The 20147-nt window shown below is 27.9% G+C and overlaps 3 protein-coding genes across 4 annotated transcripts; all 3 read right to left on the minus strand.

Moving 5' to 3' along the window:
- Window positions 1–378: 378 nt before the first annotated feature.
- On the minus strand, window positions 379–6914 carry LOC145835156 (pseudouridylate synthase 1 homolog). The gene is made up of 11 exons (XM_082942709.1): window positions 6827–6914; window positions 6565–6718; window positions 6333–6397; window positions 5668–5853; window positions 4564–4666; window positions 4019–4141; window positions 3223–3398; window positions 3017–3155; window positions 2545–2680; window positions 1735–1834; window positions 379–1366 (listed from the first exon to the last, which is right to left on the minus strand). The coding sequence occupies exons 2-11, from the start codon at window positions 6692–6694 to the stop codon at window positions 1292–1294; spliced, it is 1233 nt and encodes a 410-aa protein (XP_082798835.1). The 5' UTR covers window positions 6695–6718; window positions 6827–6914; the 3' UTR covers window positions 379–1291.
- LOC145835155 (mitochondrial inner membrane m-AAA protease component paraplegin-like) lies at window positions 6833–16252 on the minus strand. 2 transcript variants are annotated; one of them, XM_082942707.1, is made up of 3 exons: window positions 16065–16252; window positions 10537–10674; window positions 6833–9708 (listed from the first exon to the last, which is right to left on the minus strand). In XM_082942707.1, exon 3 carries the CDS (start codon window positions 9661–9663, stop codon window positions 7354–7356), a length of 2310 nt encoding a protein of 769 aa, XP_082798833.1. In that variant the 5' UTR covers window positions 9664–9708; window positions 10537–10674; window positions 16065–16252; the 3' UTR covers window positions 6833–7353. The 2 variants fall into 2 exon arrangements, with proteins under 2 accessions (XP_082798833.1, XP_082798834.1); XM_082942708.1 differs by lacking the exon at window positions 16065–16252 and adding an exon at window positions 10957–11086.
- A 9-nt stretch (window positions 16253–16261) lies between these two features.
- On the minus strand, window positions 16262–17024 carry LOC145835158 (large ribosomal subunit protein mL54-like). Its single transcript, XM_082942710.1, has one exon. It carries the CDS (start codon window positions 17004–17006, stop codon window positions 16569–16571), a length of 438 nt encoding a protein of 145 aa, XP_082798836.1. The 5' UTR covers window positions 17007–17024; the 3' UTR covers window positions 16262–16568.
- Between the last annotated feature and the right edge of the window lie 3123 nt (window positions 17025–20147).

The following is a 20147-nucleotide window of genomic DNA, read 5'->3' on the forward strand; positions in this document are numbered from 1 at the left end:
AATCTTTTTTCTCTAATTCCGATGAGTATATAATATATTATAACTATACATTAGGCATAAATCATTGCAGCAGACGTTTTCGATTTTCTCTTGCTCTTAATTTTCTCTTGAAGTAAACACTATTTAAGTTGCATCACAAATAGTTTTTTTGTTGACTTACTCTATATACTTGATATTCAAAACAATGAAAGCAATGTAAAAAAATGCATTTATTCAAGGTGTGTTTTATTCATAACTTGGGAAATAGTTTTGTAACTTCTACTCGTAAGTATAGCAGATAGTAAGTTACTGGAGACCACGTAGTTAAGACATAAACATAAACCAACATTAAAATAACCCATTTGGTTAAAAACTTAAAGTAAATACCTTCATGAGATGTTTTTATTTAAAAAGCTAAACATCTGCGAGTGAAAAAACATAGAGTGACGCATCACTAAACTTTTGACATATAACGAATATTTAAAAACTATATAACCATTTAACTACTTATATTTTACTAAAATAAATTTGATAAACAAAACGCAAGTAATATATACTTTACAAACTTAAACTTTAAGTTTTTTATTATAATTTAGGGTTGCCACTTGTTTTATCAAAAATTTTTCCAGGTTTTCCAAATTTCTTCCAGGTTTTTTTAAGTACACATTTTCGGGTCTATTTTTAGTTTAAAGTTTAGTTTAAGATAAGAAACTGTGTTAAAAAGTATAAAAACATTAAAAACATAATGTAAAGCTACTTTCCAGGTTTTCCAAACTTCTTCCAGGTTTTTTTAAGTACACATTTTCGGGTCTATTTTTAGTTTAAAGTTTAGTTTAAGATAAGAAATTGTGTTAAAAAGTATAAAAACATTAAAAACATAATGTAAAGCTACTTTAAGTATGTTTTAAAAAAAAAAAATTATAACTACAATTTTTTTTTTATTTTTATTATAGAATTTTCAAGTCAAATCAAAATTTTACTACTGAATATGTGAAAATCGTTAAAATTCCAGTTTTTTCCAAGTTTTTTTAGTGATTTTTGTTCAAAATTCCAGGTTTTTTTTTCAAAACTTCTAAAATTCCAGGTTTTTTGCCTAAATTGTCAAATTCCAGGTTTTTCCAGGTTTCCAGGTAAAGTGGCAACCCTGATAATTACTAAACGTATAAGTAAAATGAAAAACTTACTTCTAACATTTTTTTACAATGTTTGAATCGACTCAATTTTAAAAGTTTTAATACTATAAATTTTAACTAAACTAATTTTCTAAAATATTAATAAACTACTAAGGAATGAAACATTTAAATTAATTAAGCTAGGAAGATTTTAGTTTTTTTGGAGATGTTTGATCTTGCGAAGATTCTTCAGTTGTTGCTATTGTTCTTTTTGGCTATGAAAAAATTTAGCTTTACAAGTTAATTGATTAGTAACAAATTTGATGATTTGTTGTTAAATAATTTTCTATTGTTTAAAAAAAAAAATTAGTAAACCTTGTTATAATAAAGTACATATATATTTAATTCATCAAAAATAGTAGCTAGATGTTGTTTAATGTTAAAACCAACTCTGATTCCTAACTAAAAACTTGCAGAACTTTTTTAATACTATAAAATGAAATTCATCTTTTTTAATCTTTATTTTCAATTTAAGTATTACACAATTTTACAGCAAAAATTAAGTTCTTATGTATACAATTGTAAAAGTATATAATCATTACTTTTAATGATGTATTCAAACAATTATTCTAATTTCACTCACTTGTTGCAACCTTTTGTTATTGAACCCACCCTCTTCAGTAAAGTCGTGGTTTTTTAAAGTTTCCCACCAAAATTTCATACCATTTTCCTCTATTTCTTTCCTATATAAATTACAAAAAAATATTTATTGTGAATTATTAATAAGTTTATAAAATCATAGTAAAAATTTCCAGTCTGAAGTTTTACTGTTATCAAGTTATTTTTCTTTGAATATCAAACTTTTATTAAATTCTTAAAAATAAATAAATTTTAAGAAAAAGTTTCAGAAGTTACTTAATTTGCAGTTATTGTTAAATACTTATTGTAGAAGTTTAAGTATATAAGAAAGAAAATAAAATTATCAGTTGTCTATTTAACTAATGACTTGAACTAACTTATAGATTTCTATTTAAATAGACTTAAGCTGACTTTTTTTTAAAGTTGAAAAATAGTTCACTATTTTTACCTAAATCGCTAAAACAAATCGCTTTTAATCATAAAACTATGCATTGCAAAACAATTATTATAAATAGATAAAAATAAAATGTAAAACATAAAGTTAGAAGATATTTTTTCAGTTAAAGCTTTTACATTGTACTTGTATAGATTTTTGAGTGATATATTTCCTTTTTAAAAGAAATTAACTAAATATTGGTATAAAATATATTTAATGTTAAGCTGAATACTTTGGCCAAACTAGTAATAACCGTAATACATTATGAATTAAACGATTATATCTGTTTGTACCGTTTGTAAAACAAAAACTATAACATCAAAGTTATACTTTAAATAGTTAAATACTACTATATCTATACTCAAACAACAAACACACCTGTATATAGTTGGCATAATTTTACTCCTGAGAAAATCTTGTCGCATGCTTGAGCACTCGTCGAAGTCGAGACTTCCGTATATTTTAGAGTATTCCCTGTTGTAAGCATCAAAGTGAACTTGCTCCAACACCAAGCCTACAATTACAAGTATCAAGACATATTGTGTGAAAGTTATATGGAAGTATGTTGAGCTACCAACGATTTAATTTTTTAGCATGACTAAGTGTTGCGATGGAAATAAAAGGAAAACTACGTGTCAGTGGTATTGATCCTTTGTAATTGAACACAATTTAAATACTTAAAAACCAAATAATTGTATTTCAACATGATTAATTTAGAAACAAAAGAAAAAAGTTAGTTTTTTTAAGATTATTTCCTTTTTTCTCTGAAAAATAATAAGGTAACTGATAAATTCAAACTAATTGAAAAATGGTAAATGATATTTTATTATTACAAACTAAATTTTTTTACCGTGTCCAGGAGCTATTGGGACATCTGCCCTGGCCATGTTAAAAGCCCTGTCCATGTGTTCTTGCGGGGCGTGCCCGCTCGCAATACTGATGACCAGACCCATCATCTTTCTGATTTGGTGAATCATGAAGCTCTGACCCTGTAAAAGTTTAAATACGTCATAATGGTGTCTTCAAAACACGTGAAAAAATTACCGAGCAACCGACTTTGAGCTTGAACGTGACAAACTCTATGTCTTGGTGCACAAAGGGCTCGGTGTGAGTGAAGCTTATTATGTAGCGGTTCGCACTCATTTCTCCCATGGTCTTGCCGCTGGTGAAGTTGTGAAAGGAGTGGGTGCCGATGTAGCGCTGCAGTAATTCGTTCACTTGTGACAACTTCTCTGTTTGGATTTTTATACAAAGTTTATAAAGTTTCAGCTATGAGCAATAACGACAACTTACATTCAAGTAGAAACTTAATGAGAAGACTTTTACACGCATAGTTTTCATTAACCTTAGTTTCTGTTAGCTTGGATTTTGTTAAAATGTAAAAAAAAAAATTGATACAAAATTTAGTTTAATAATAACACTAAAATTTTACCTGAATAGAAAATAAAAATCAAATGTTGTATATTTTAAAACTTTAAGAAAACAACAATACTAGTAATTTTCTTAATGCATTTTATAATGTATGATTAGAAACAGTGATCATAACAACAGCTTATTTAACACGAATACAGCTTTTCATACCATAAAAAGACTAATTGTAATTAAGCTGAATGTTATAATATATTTTGATGTTTCAGATACTTTTTATCTTTATTTTATAATCAACCATACTTGTATTAAGAATTAAACTATACTTTGTGTGAAAACTACTGCAGACTTTTTAGTTATGGGAAATTATTTGAGACATTAATTGTATAAATTAACTCAAACATCTATTGTTAGGTATATAAATTGAATGTAAATAGAATAATTTTTAAAAATTAAATCATAAGCACATCTAAAAAAATCAAACCATCAGTTATTCTGTAGGAAAAATCAGGAGAGTTACTAAAAGCAAACGTAGGACAAGTGTAGGTATAAGTTCTACCACTAGCTTTCTTTTGTGCGTTGAAATGTTTTGTTGTTCTTTTTGCACCTTTAAACAAATTTTTGAAAATTCAAATATAGTTCATATATAGTTAAGTCTGTGAAAACATTAGAAATTTTGTTTTCAAAAAAAAAAATTATATAAAAGCTTACTTTAGACACAAAACTAAGTTTGTTATAGCAGTAATTATTTTAAAATTAATAGAGTAGTTTTAATAAAACCTTTTTTTAACTTTAATAATTTTTTAACTTAAAATATTAACAATTTTATTAGAAATTAAATTATTTTGATAAATAAAACTACAATAAAATCACTATCAACATTTTTGTAAAAAAATAGTCTACAAAATCTTATACTTCATAACTTCTAAAACAGTCCTAACTATTAAACTTTTTATGAGCAGCTGAAACAAATTTGAATAGTTTTAAAAATTACTCGTTTTAACTATATATTTGTAAAAAATAACAAACCGAAAACTCTTATTTCGCTGGGTAAATGTTTGTTAATTAAGGTCGGGATATCATCATGGTGCACCATTTTCAATGACATTATCAAGCCACAAGTAGAAACTCCCTATAAAAATGTTGATGTTTACAATTGTTTCTTAAGACAATTTTAGAACAAATTGCTTTAAATAACTTAGTTTAGGAATGAGCGTTTTTTATTTCAGTTGTAGTTTCTCACATACAACTCTTAGTAAGTAACTAAATAATTATATAAATGAATAAAGTTATATAACTTTAGGTTTTCATAATTTAGCTAACTTTATAAGTTAAAGTTTTATAATATCTTTTTCACAGTGACTTGGTATTCTACAACTTTTTCTGAATTAAAAATCACAGTGGTTATACATACACTTTTTTTTTGTTTTATTCATAACTTGTTTTTATTAATCTTAACTTATATAAAAAAAATTATTACCAAATTCAGTTTGTTATGTTAACAATATTACGGCTAGCAAATAACACCTGAAATTCTGATACTAATGATAGTGATTTAAAAATTTTAAGATATAACAGAACGTAAAAATAGAGTTATTTATTTACTTTCAGTTGTTGTTTCGAGAACAAACTTTGACAAACGGATTATTTACTTTTCTATCTTTTCAACTGATTAAAATTTTTAATAAGTAGGCATACTGTATAAAAATCTTTAACTTGTATAGTAAGAGTTTATTAAAGATTGCAAATTTGCAAACAGTCTGCATAACATGTGTTTTTGTAAGCATCGAAGCTTTTTTTTTTGTTCTACTTTGGTTATTATTGATATTTTTTGTAACATATCATTCGTTGTATCATTCTGTGATTTTAAACAACTACTGATTTGTATAAGTGAGCCTAAAATTATGAGTATTACTTTAAAGTTTTATAAAACTGATTTTAAAGTTTTGTTATTGTAAAAACAAAATTTAATTTTATTTACACCTACTCTAAGTTTTTTAATCAGATAACTATCCTGGGTTTGTCTTAAAAAATGATATACAGCAACTATTTTAAACACAACTATTTAAAACAAACTAGAAAAAAGTAGCTTCATTTTACAAAAAAAAAACTGATAAAAAAACAATCACTTACCTTGTCAGTTCTTGATGCACACTTATAGCTCATTTTCGAAGGTTCGGTAGCGCAGTTGGGCAAAACCAGCTTGGATTTAGTTACAGCGAGAAAGAACTCTCTTTCGATGGTTTTCAATGATTGATCACTTCTATTCATCTGAAGTCCGTAGTAGTTCTCACCACAGTAGGCTACCAACAGTGCCATCTAGAATTTATGTCTTCAATAAAAAAAAATATGTTTTATGATAGTCCGGAGACTTTTTTGAAATAAGGTGTGTTTTTGTTAGTTTTTAAGTTATTTATTGTGCTAAAAACATAGGCAAGTTGCTTATAGACAAAGTTAACTGTTATAACATAATTTGATGATAAGGGTTTTACAGGAACCGCTCAGTTCCAACCCGCGATAATTTCCTACCTGCGCACAATTCCCACCCGATCAAATCCGAGATCAACTTACCGAACAAGCGTAAAGATTGGGGAAACAGTGAAAAACAAAAATAAATAATAAAATAGTTAAATAAAAACCAAAAAAAAAACATGTATATATATGGAAAACTAAAAAATAGGTGGGAGCTGTGCGCGGGTGGGACTTGATCAGATGGAAATTGTAAGTGTACCGCATTTTACATGTTTTGCTTTTGGAAAATGTGCTTTGCAATAAAATAACTTTACAGTTACACTTACTTTCTTTTTAGGTCCAGGTAATAATCCAGATTTCAAATCACGAAGCTCTGTGTACTCAGCAATTTCTGCGAAAAAAATCGCTTATTTTCTAGTAACGTTTGATCGGAAATTTAAGACAATGTTTAATTTAGCTGTTTAGCATAGAAAATGAATCGGAAAATAAAACCTAAATTATACGTGGTCAGAAACAATAAAAACTACTTTGGTCTTCAACAGATAAACATTAGCTAACTTTTAGGATCTTCATTTTTGTCAATGTCTTGGTTATAAATATCTACAGAAACTTTTGATAATTCTGAAGGCGTACTTTTTTGTAGATCATCATTATTCTCTTCTAATATTATTGTGTTTTCTTTTTCCATGTTGTACTTTAAAATTGCTGAAAACTATTTCATAGAAAGTCATTCTTGCTTATAGTTTAACGTTTGTCATAGAGTAATATATATTCGTTTATAATTATTTAACCAAATTACTATTTAGAAAGAATTGATTACCTTAAAACTTTTTCGATTTAACGTTATGCTTTACATAACAAAACAGAAACATTCATAATTTATAAGCCAATAAAATGCAGTTACAAAAGTATGTCTTAAAAGTATGAACTTGGGCCAGATTACTATAACTTTCAGGTTCTTTATATGTATCTAAAAAAGATTAGTTTCAAACACTTATTTAACAATAAAATAAAAAACACCAAGTATATGATGAAAAAAAGTAGTTTTGAAACTATTACAAAAATTGTTCGCTATAAAAAATATTAAGTTTTTAATTTGAACGTTGACTGCCTAATTATAGTTTTTAAAATCGTACTAAAACCAACAAGGTAATTCTATAAATAATAATGTTAAAATAAAACTTATACTTATACAACATTTATTTTGAATATCATTATTTGAATATTATTTTTTCGTTAATGTTTATTACATCTAATAAATAAAGATAACTTAGCATTTTATCTCATTCATACGACCTTTTAACCATCACTAACATTGTTCAAATTATCTGACTTTTACAAACAAACTCATTTTTCCTTCTCATCTTTTGCCATCGGGGCCATTGGCATCTCTTGAACTTGTCTCTTGTCTCCGTGAGGCGGCTGTCCAATCAACTCGCTCACGTCGTCGTAATCCAGAGTCTCGCGGTTGAACAGCTCCTCAGAAAGTTTGACCAGGTGACCCTCGTTGTCTTTCAGCAGCTTCTTCGTTCTGTCGTAGGCCGTTTTGACCAGTTTCGAAGATTCCTGGTCGATCAGCTTGGCGAGCGCGTCGCTGTACGGCCGCACTGCGAAACCTGACTGTTGCTGGGGAAAGCTGATCTCGCCCACCGCTTCGCTGAAGCCAAAATGCTTAACCTGCGCGTACGCCATCGCTGACACCTTCCTCAGGTCGTCCTGAGCTCCGTTTGTAATTTTTTTGAAGACCAGCTCCTCGGCCGCTCTGCCTCCCAAAGCCATGCACATTATGTCCATGATCTCTTCGGGGCTGTACAGCATCCTCTCGGTCGGGTTGTTTTGCGCAAACCCCAGCGCTCCTTTTGTTCTCGGCACGATGGTCACTTTCGCCAACGCGTCGCAATGCTTCAGCATCCAGCCGACGATCACGTGACCTGCTTCGTGCACCGCAACCACCCTGCGTTCCTGAGGCGACACCGAGGTGGAAGATTTCGGCGCTCCCGCAATGACACGGTCAATTGCATAAGTGAGGTGCTTCATCGTGATCTGGTTGTCCCCGATTCGGGCCGCGTAGATGGCGGCCTCGTTGCAAATATTTGCAAGCTCAGCCCCGCTCATTCCGGGCGTCATGTACGCTAGTTTCGGAGAATAATCAATCGGTTCGTTTTCCAGCTTTATTTTGGACAGGTGAACTTCCAAGATGTCCTGACGATCTTTCAAAGTAGGCAGGTCTATTTGTATGGTCCTGTCAAAGCGGCCCGGACGCAAGAGGGCCTTGTCCAATATGTCAGCGCGGTTAGTTGCAGCCATTACCACAACTTCAAACTTCTTACTCAGCATGCCATCCATTTCTACCAGCAACTGATTGAGAGTTTGCGATTTTTCCCTGTTGGCAGTCATTACGTCATTTTCTCTCGATGCTCCAATTGCATCAATTTCGTCTATAAAAATTATGCATGGTGACTTTTTTCTCGCCTCAGCAAACAACTCTCGAACTCTTTTCGCACCAAGACCCCCCAGCATCTCGACAAAGTCAGAGCCTGATTTCACTATGAATGGAACTCCTGCTTCGTTGGCAATAGCTCTCGCCATCAGAGTCTTTCCACAACCTGGCGGCCCAGTTAAAAGGCATCCGCGCGGCATCTTAGCTCCCAATGCAGTGTACTGAGAGTGATCTTTGAGGAAATGGATGAACTCTGTTACTTCTTGTTTCGCCTCACTAACTCCTGCTACGTCTGCTAATTTTACAGTATCTTTGTTTCTTGTAGCTTGAGAGGACACCACGTTTTGAGGATCTGACTTCATATCTTGTTTAAGCTTGTTGTTCTTAGAAGTCAAGTTTTTAAATATTTGATAGAACATAGAGTTTTTGTTGCTCATTGTTTGAAATTTCATGGCAATCATGAACGCAACTACCAAACCATTGCACATCCAAACCAAACTTTTCAGAGCATCCCATCTCTCTGCAGATACAATATTGTCTTTTTCTTTCGTCACTTTCTCCGCAGCAAACTCTACCTTCAAGCTATCAACGGGATCTATGTTCATTTTCTTTTCCTCGGCTCTGACCAGCTTTTCCAGCACAACTCCCATTTCAAACCCTCCTTGCAGCACGATCAGCCTCGGTTCGCTGCTCTGTCTGCGCTGTCTCTCCCCTTGAATGTACACGGAGTCCTGGTGCAACTTTGCTATGGCAACGTCCTGCGACGACACGTAAATTTTGTCAACCTCGCCCGTGGGCAAAACCCTCCTGGCGAAATCTGGCCAAGTTACAGTGTAGCTTTGATCTCTGAAGTGGTAGTAAACGTTGAAGAAGACGAAGTCGAACAGCAGTAAAGAGATTCCCATGTATATCAAGGTCTTATCAAAATTCATGTTGTTCTTATCTTTGTTTTCTTCGTTTTTGTAGTTGTTCTGCCTCGAAGAGGTGCTGAACCTTGAAACATTAGTAATCCTCGATAAGCTTGATTTTATTAAACTGTGTTCTTTTGAGCTAGTATATAATAAAGGTGATTGGGTTTCGTATAAATATTTAGGAGTTTTTTCGTTGATTGTCGACCTCACATAAAATCTTATTTGTTTGTGGTGTGTCAAAGGACATAGCCTTTTTAGAATATTCAACTTCGCAGAACTATTAAGCTGAAGTTTGATTATGTTCATACTATCAGAGCTATGAACAATGTGTTATTTCAAAAACTTTAAAACCTAAAAAATATTTCAATTATAATCAGCTCTACAGTTTTGTAATATTAAATGAAGTTAAAATTAAGTTACAGTATACATCTATGATATCAATTATAAAATAAGTAGATAAAAAAAAATATCATAAACCTTTTTTGATTTTTCATATCATAAAAAAAGTATATCAAATTTACAAAGCAAAAATGTAAAACAATAAATTAAAAATCTTGAAAATATTTAATGAAAAAATTGTACAAAATTGCTTTTTTAAACAACTTAGACATATTTCTACAAGAACAAACACTCAAAAATTTTAATCGTATTTTTAAAGAGTAGTTATGACGAAACATATACTTATCACACAATCAAACTTCCATCAAAAAATTTTTTATTTCAAAAATTTCAACGGCAAACATGCATAAAAATACAGGTAAACTAATATATAAAAATCAATACACAGCTAAATAAATTAAAGTTTAATTAGAAGTGTTTACACGCGTTTACTAGTTAGTATCTACAAAACAAACCATTTACAAATAGAAAGTGCTACTATATTACTTTTTGAAATAAACAACTGTAACATGATTTAACAAGTATAAAGTTCTAAATAAGTATAATTTAAAAATATTTTAATCTTAATAAATAGAAAACGTAATAAAACATCGGAATTGCACAACAATATGTTTTTGATAAATAGCAACAGTAGTTATATTGTTATCGTTATGTCAAAATAAAAAATAAAGTCTAATAATAATAAAAAATTTTAACCAGCATTCAACTTCGAACTAATAAATCCAGTGAATACATAAAAATTAAACTCTGCTGTTTTGTTCTTAGTATAAATTGACGCACTTTTCAAGTCGCCCTTCAAGGTTGCAGCCCAATTTGTAAGTGTTGCCTTTCCATATCACGCTGATATCAAATAGAGCAGTCTAAACATGTATTCAATTTATATTATCCCACATAAGCAAGAACTTGTAAACTGCGTCTCTGTAACAAATTTTAGTATTAAAACTTAAGGCTTGTTCTAGAAAACTTATTAAGCTAGAAGTGTGCATATGATTTTTTATTTTTATAGTTTACTCTATCATTTCTTGTATTTTATTCTTGTTCTAATTTTGAACAGTTAAAACTCATTTTATTAATATTAGCTATTTAATTTTTATTTTGATAGTTGCGTTTTTTTTCTAATAATTCATGAGAAGTTGAAAATCGACCATATTTATTTACTAGTTTTTTATTTAGGATTTCCTTAATATTTTTTTTACTCACCTTTTAAATCTTAATCAAATAAGTAGGTTAAGACTTAAGAGTAACACTCTTGCTTCAAATAAAGTGTGAGTTATTTGTTCGTCATGTTTAGCGTAATTGCACTACTATCTTAATACACTTTTATTAAGCTATATTGAAAATTTTAATTATAAAGGTTTTATTTTACAATCAGTTTTCATTATACTTTATAAAAACATATACTCATTTTATCTCATAAACTTATTTTTAAAAAAGTTAAATTTTAATATTGTAGAACAAAATAATGTCAAATTTGTTTATCATTTTACAGGGTTGCCAATGATCGAACTGAAAAAAACTCTGACTTTTTGCGACTTTTTGAAATCTAAATTTTAATTAAAACGATTCAAAAATACATAACTAAATACTTAAAACTATACAAAGTTTTAAATCTAATTTTTATACAGTTCAAAAAAACTTTTTTTCTAAACTCAATCATCTTACTTCCATTGCACCATTGGCTTTATTAATGATGTCATTTTAACTTTCATCAAAAGATACACTGTACCACCTGAATCTGTTTATTGCTTCCAGCAAGGTTTTTTGGAAATGTGGTCCAAGGCCAAAACTTGCTATATATGACAATTTGGTTCGGGCCATGTGGCATGACTATCACACTGTCAGGATACATTTTTTGTTAAGCTCTGACACTTTGTCACACGAATTGGCTGAGTAATTGTGGTTGACAGCGAGTAAAGCCCATAAGATTTTGTGTTTGCGGTTTATCACTTACTCACAAAACTTATTGATGGGCTTATATTACTACCACTGCTCTTACTACTTGATACTCTGCCGCTGCTTTCACCACTTAAACTTTAGAACTTGATCTAGCATTATAGAAATATGATACATTACTATTTTATGTACAAGTAATTTTAACTAAACAGCTTGTAAAAAAAAAACTCACTTACTACCACATAGTAAATACACACGTGAGATTAATAAAGATTTTAATATCTTCCAAAAACTCAATTAGATCCTGAAAAAAAGATGAATTGCAAAATCAAAAATTTTAAAAGGACAACACTAGTAAATTGCAGGTTTTAGTGATAATAAACTTTTTTATTAAGAGCATGTTTATATCACATTTCCCGACTTTTCCTGACTTTGTTCGAAAACCCCTATTTTTGCCTCACTTTTGCCTTTCTGTTATTTCTGAAATTGTGGCAACCCTGATTTTATTAATCAACGCTATTATTATTACCTAGGAAGACTAAAAAACATTATACACTGCTAGTGGTGAGAATAAAAAATAGGGTTAGATAAACTAGATTTACTGAGGCATAACATAAGATTTAATTGTTTTAGGAAAAAACTGGCTGTGACTCATTACATTTTATTTCATCATTAAACCTACTGTAAAAAATATTATTACTTTTCTAGTATTAAAAACCAAAACTTTAAAGCAATTCTAGGGAATAAGTATTAATTTAAATCTACTAAATGATATTTAACACCATAAAACATATATATAACTACTGGAACATTAGTCCACTCAGAAAAAAACTTTGTAACTAAACCAAATGTGATCAACTTTTGTCATATAACAAATTAAAACTAGCTAGATTTTATAAATAAATAAAATCTGAGTTGGTAAACTATTTTGTGCTAATATAAGCTGTTTTATGTTAAAAGAGTTTTAAATAATTATTTTCAAAAATCAATTCAAACGTAGTATTTATTAGAAGGTACCACTATGATATAAAAGTAATTAAATGCACAAAAACTGAACAACATTCATAAACACTTTGATTACATGTGTCAAAAGTCATTTACTTTTAAAAACTAAGTTACTCACTGTTTTCTCAAAACTTACATTTCTATTAAACATTTTGTTCCAGTAAAGACTAAACTGAATACAAAAAGTAGCATTTAAAAGAATTAATTTGATTAAAACGTTTTGTTTGAATTAGTAAGAAAAATATTTATTTTTAACTTGAGTAGTAGAAAAAAATGTAGTGTAATAAAGTTATTGTAATAAAAGATTTGTCTGCTAAATAGAAATGGACAGTCAAACAGTTAACAAAGACAGTTAAAAGTTATAGCATCCCTAAAAAATAAAAGATTGTATTAAAGTCTTAGAAGTTAGATATTGCCGTGAGACGAGCTCAAGTTAACATTAAGTTTTGATCAAACAACAGCCCTTGATAAACTATGGCATTAAAGCAACAAAAAGTAACTTCATGGTAGAACATGATAAACTGATTGTATTGCAATTTTATTTGGTTACAACTGACTTATAAAATTCAATATAACAAAACATAGGTCTGAGTTTACAAAAAAAATGTAGTTTGATGATCAAAACTTTATTGAAAAAAGATTCTATTAGTACAAAACGATTTGCTTGTAAAAAGTAAGTGATATATTTTTAATAAGTATTTTATTCTCTAATTTTGACCTGTTACACTTTAACAGTTACTTTGAATTCCAAAGAATATTAAAAAATATTCAAACTTTGAATAAACTTCTACAACAAAGACCAAAAAAAAAATTATATTATTAGTACATTGAGTTCAGCGTTATACATTGGAATTTTTTTTTACTTAATGTTAAACAGTTGTTCTACTTATTTTCCTAAAAAATAATTATTGGCATAAGTTGTCACAAGTAATAATAAAATGAATAAGGTTTACTTTATAACTTAAAATAGTTAAAGTAATTTAATTTATAAAAATTTCAGGTAAACTTAATTTTGAAAGCAATAGATAAATCTACAATATTTAGCATGTAAAATACTTTATCTTATAAATTGGAGTTATTCAATAAATTATTAAAAAAAGTTCCCAAATAAAGCCTAAATTTGTCATTTTAACTACTTTAAAACTATAGTTATAATATTTCTAATAGCCACAACATTATTTAAGCATACATAAACAGTAAAATATTAGCAGTCAGGATATTAAAATGCTTATATGGTTTATAATATTTTTCTTTTATTTAAATTTCTTTGTATTGATTTGTTTAAACTTAAAACAATTTCTCCACCTAAACAGCATTTACTTAAACTTGAATCAGAAACTTTTAAGCTTTAAACACAATTAAGACCAGCAATTCTTAACCTGGGGTAAATTTCCTTGTTTTAGGGGATACATTTTCTTTATTACAAGTTATGTAAATTATTGTTTATTAAATGTCTTTTAAATTTATAACTGTAGTTTTTTAAGTAAATAAACTCTATAAAAATTTGATTTTTATAAACAATAAGCTTAACGTTCATAAAACTTAGTTTTACTTTCCTCAAAACTAAACAGAATCTTGTATATTCGGGGTAAATTTAGATCATTTTTAAGGGGTAATAAAAAACTTTTACATACCCCTCTTATAGGAGTATCATCAATTATATCAATTTTTTTCTACTTAATTAATAAATTCAGAAATTTGGCATCAAATTTAAAACTAAATGGAATGAAAAATGCAGAACATTGACTTGAAAATAAAGTAGGTTAAAATGAAATACTGAAATAATTTGATTGAAATAAGATTTTGTAGACTGACATAAAATTCAATATTAACATTTCCACTTTTGTTTAGTGATTAATCAGTATGTGCTTATTTTGTGTAGTTTTAACTTTTTTATTTACTGTTTACAAGTGCAACCTGATGATCTTAAATCACAGTTGCCTCTCTTTGAGAAAAAATGCTAGCCTGAGTGACTAAAAACTGGTCTGAATGGATACAAAATACTAGCCTGAATGGATAACTAGCCTGAGTCCGCCTAAGTTTATTAATATAACCTTTTAAAATATTGTTAGAAAAACTTCTTTATCTTAGACTTTGATATACCTAATCTTAATTTTTTATTTACCTGGAAAAAATTTAAAATATCTTCTTTAACGCTTATAGTTAAAAACATTAAAAATTTATCGAAGATTTCCAAAAGTTTTTTTCTATATTTTTCAGGTTTTTTTTAATTTCTTTTAGGTTTTTGAAAGTACAAGTTATTTTATAAAATTAAATTTAAAGTAAAGTAAACTGTTTTAAATTATAAAAAAAATAATTGAAAGACACTAAACTGTTTACTAAGTTTACTTTATAAGTGTTTTATAGTACATAAATAAAAATTTAAATAGTTTCAAAATTAAATATGATATATTATTCGTATCTTAAAAAAATTTCAATAATTTACATGTAAATTCGTTTAAAACTATAGGTTTTAAGTGGGTTTTATTCAAAATTTCGGTTTTCCAGGATTCCAGATTTTTGGAAACCCAATTTATAACAAATATTTATATGCTGACCTGTTAGTAAGCATGTAAATTTTTTTATCTATATTCAACAGTACTCTGTTCAGAATTGTGTATTTAAACTTATAGACAACAAATAAAGTTAATTAATTCAGTAAATATTTTTTTAATCTTTAAACTTTACCTGAATATTTTAATCAATACTGTAAAATAAATATAAAAATAAATTATAGAAAACAACTTAAATAAACAAAACACCAAATATTTATATATAATAAAATCAATTTCATCTAAAATCAAACAAATAACTAGCATGAGTTTCTCAAATAAAAAATAATAAGCAACTCAAAGTCTAAATACCAGGCTAAATGTGAGGCAACCTGGTGGTTTGTTTTAAGTAATTTAATGAGCAAAAATATGACTAAATCATAATTAATGCTCTATCATCAGCAAGAGAGTAAGTAAAAAATAAGCAATGTTTGATAAGTAGACCCTTAATAAAAAAAAAGGATTAAGAACAGGTTATTCTAATCTTCATTATTTATTTTATTCTCTAGTACTTTTTTGTTTTAAATTCTCTTCTACATTTCAAGTATTGTCTTAATTTTTGTAAAACTAGACTATAAACATGACAAGTATAGCTAACTTACTTAGTGTAGTAAAACCCTGTCTAGTGCTAATTAGAAGACAAATTAAATAGTTTAGTAATTGAAGCTTAACAAAACAAAAATAAAGTATATAACATTTTTTACGAATTTAGCAGAATTTGAAAAACAAGATTATGCAAGTATATTTTAATTGTAATAGAATCTAACCTGAGTTTAAAAAAAAAAATATTTAAGTTTTAAACTATCTTATAACAACAAGAGTTTTACTTACACAATTGCATAAGTTAACTAAATTAACCTGATTGAGGAGTAGCAGTTCTAAAAGTACTATCATTTTATATTCTCTTGATGCATTTTATTTAGCACACACAACATTTGTTTAGCGGTATCAAATTAATTACTGTACTTATTCAGTATTTATTAATTTCAGGGTATACCAAAACATTAAGATTGAATTATTTGTCCGTTTGAAAGTTTAGTGTTCAAAACTCTGTAAATATAGTAACTTTTTACAATAAAGTATAAGTTATTACATTACTTTTCTAAAAAAACAGCAAATCAATTGAAAAAACATTGTTTAAAGAAAGCAAGCTAGTGTCATATATAAATACATTTTTTTATAAATAAAAAAATTTAAACATCAACAACTAATAAATATTTCCCTATTTTAGATACATCAATACAATCAGGTAAGTTATAAATTAAATCTCAAACGTAATTTAAACTATGCTCTCAGTTTATTACTTATTCATACTAACAAAAATAAAGAGTCAGACTAGTTGTAATCAATCCCAAAAATAGTCTAAACTCTTCTCTGCAACCTCGACTGAAATTCAAGTTCATGCTCTCTCAAGCCAGAATAAAAACCTTTTTTACTCTTCTCCGCTGCCTTCATGTGTTTCTCCCTAGCATCCCTCAACGCATACCAGTACTCCTTATCATTAGGGTCCATCTCCTCGTAAGTTTTGGGCTTGCCAACATGGAGGCTCCACAACCACTCTGGGTACTCCTCTTTTGGCTTCAAAACAGGGTCTTCCCCTTCAATGAACTTGTTCAACCCACAGCATCTGGTTACTAACAGTTGTGCGTCCTCAACTGGTGGCGGTTCCTGGACAACTTTACCTTTTGCTCCTTTTGTGCCTTTTGGGGCTTTCATCTTCTTTGGTTTGGCCAAAATGGCTTGGTTGAGATGAAATCCCCTTTTGAGTTGTAATGATGCTTGGTTTAGTACTCTTAGCATAGTGAAAGTTTGTTTAATAATTCTGCAAAAATTAAATATTTAAAACACATTTTTATTGATATTTAAAGATAATTGTTAAGCAGTTTGAAAGTTAACTGTTTAACACAACATATTACAATTACACAATTGATAGAATTTTATACTTAGGCTCATCAGTATAAAGTCTTGATAAGAAAAAATTAACAAAGTTATATAGTAAATTTCATGTTTTTAAATGTAGCAAGGAAAATGTCCTGAAAATTTAGATCTTTAGCTTAAAATATAAAAAGGTAAATAAACTAAATAAACTGATATTTAAAATTTCTAAGTTGATTGACAATGAAAGATTGCAATACATAGGTTTCTATCAGTTTTTTTTACAAAAATTACTATATCTAAAGTTTTTTTTCTATTTAGGCTGACTTGTAATCCATACTTAAAGCTTTAATCTAAGAGCCAATGTTAACTTTGCAGAAAAGGAGCCCCTTTGTCCTAATTTTAATGTTATTCTGATGCTAGAATTAATTTAAAATAAATAACCTTCAACTGATTATTTAAAAATAAACGTTATTCTATTAACTTAACCATCTTTTTTTGAACTAAAGTTAAATAATATTTTTCCTTCAACTAAAGTCAAGTTAAATATTTCCAGCATATCAGCTTTAAATAATTAAAGACATAAGGAAAACAGTGCACCAAAATAATTTTTAAATGAAATAAAATTACATTTTGAATAAAATCAATATTTGTTTATCTTTTCAAATATTAAATTATTATGCAACCAAGATTATATGGGTTGAATATTTCAGACTAAACAAAAAATGGTGTTAGAGAACAACTGTATTAAGCTACTGATTCGTAGTCTTCTTAAACTTAATTTTATTATCTATTTATATGTTGATATTACTGTACTTTTTTTATCAAGTTATTAGGTTTACATTTGAAAAAGAGAATTTGATGTTTCACAGTCTTCATTTTTATTTTAAATATGTTATAGCTTATAATAAAAACTATATGCTATGGACAGAAGTAATGTTCTAATATTAATGTTCTAATATTAAATTATTATGCAACCAAGATTATATGGGTTGAATATTTCAGACTAAACAAAAAATGGTGTTAGAGAACAACTGTATTAAGCTACTGATTCGTAGTCTTCTTAAACTTAATTTTAGTATCTATTTATATGTTGATATTACTGTACTTTTTTTATCAAGTTATTAGGTTTACATTTGAAAAAGAGAATTTGATGTTTCACAGTCTTCATTTTTACTTTAAATATGTTATAGCTTATAATAAAAACTATATGCTATGGACAGAAGTAATGTTCTAATAAATCATGATAATATTTAAGATATAAGAGGCCTTTTGAATAATATTTATTAGGCCTAATTTATTTTCTATCAACTTAAATTTTAAATACTTTTGATTTTTAATTTCTTAATAAATGTAGTGGATAACTCCATTAAACAACTAAAAGGTAATAAAAATACTAAATTTTTAAATATTAAGTTGTAGAGATTAAGATGAAGATGATTGAGAACAAGAAGGTGACAATACTAATTAATTTTTTGGACACTTACAATCATTTTTGTACTTAAAATTCCACTATTTTTTTTAATCAGCCACCTGATGATATTTGGAGTTTAAATAACTGTAAAATATACTAAAATTTTGAAACAAAAATAATATCAGTTAAATTATCATAAAAACTAATAAAAAAATTGTGAATTCTATAAGTATACTAATTTAAGTTTTTAAACAAAGTTTTAGAATACCTTATTAATAATAGTTAACATTAAATTGAATGATGTGAGAGTTGTTTTAATGGATTAAAATTATTTCAACACAGCATAAAACTGTGTTGAAATAACTAATACAATAAGCACTATTGTTTAAGGAAAACAAAATTTGTAGTATACATTAAACTATTTTTAATAAAAATGTTGAACTTTTATTGTTTTGACCGAGAAAGTTTATGATTGATTTTTTAACGAACTTTTGATTTTCATGCAATGTGTTAACACCAGTTCATGTTAAGTCTCCTTGGCTTATTTTTGTGTTCTCAATTGACTGATAATAAAAGAGTGACTTTTACAATTATGAAAATAAATTACACTTGCTTGTTTTTTTTTTTGCTTTACTTCTACTTTTTTTTTAATTACTGTCTAAATGTGCATTACTATCATAAACTGTACTAGTTTCAGATAGTAGATGTTAGTATGATTAGTTTAAAAAAGTTAGGTTTAAGTTTTTATCAAGCTTTAGGTCAGGGTTTCCCAAACAGGAGTGCTTGCACCCCTTGGTGGTGCGAGGCAGCATTCAAGGGGGTGCAAGATGGCTTTTAAATTTTGTTTGATAGATAAGGATTTTTTTCTTAAACTTGGGTTACTGTAAGCTAAAACTTTGTTCACTAAACATAACTATTGATTTTTCAAGCTAACAAGCAATTCAAATCATTAAGAAAAAAAAATTGATAATTACGCCATAGTACAATTGAATAATTTTAACCTAAGCTTTCAAGTTTAATACTAATTTAGTAATAAAGAAAAACATTTATTCATAATTTAATAATAAATAGAAAAAAATGGTCATTAAATTTAATGTGGACCTTTCGTTGAATTCTAAATCTTTTCAAGAAAATCTAGCATTAAAAAAAAACTTAATTTTCCGTTAAATACGTTGTGATTATTTGCCAAAAGACGTGTCAATAGGAGTTTTGTTGAAGAATAGGATTAGTTTTTTGTTTTCACTTTTGTTAGCTAAAAATAAAAGTATTGTTTTTGTGTTGAAACATAGATTCATATTTATTTTGTTTGATTAAAATTTAATTGTTTTTTAACTTATTTAAAGATAGGGCAGGTAGAATACCGAGTGATGAGCTTAAAACTCACTTGCTTGACCTTCAGAAAACGTTTATCGTTGCAGAAGGAGTGAGAGTGCTGCTGTTTTTTACCTTATAAAAAAAAACTTATACAGTTTGTTGTATTTTTTAATTTTCATATATTTAATTCTTGTTAATATAGACCTCTATAAAAAAATTAATAAACATACCTTCATTGTTTTCTATAAAATCGTTCTTAAATAAATCATTACATGTACTATAAGGGGTGCGAGAGCAAATAAAAACATTTTAGGGGTGAGAGGCATCAAAAGGGTTGG

This window comes from Thalia democratica, chromosome 4 (genome assembly GCF_965202585.1).
Source record: "Thalia democratica chromosome 4, ktThaDemo2.hap1.1, whole genome shotgun sequence".
Lineage (NCBI taxonomy): Eukaryota > Metazoa > Chordata > Thaliacea > Salpida > Salpidae > Thalia > Thalia democratica.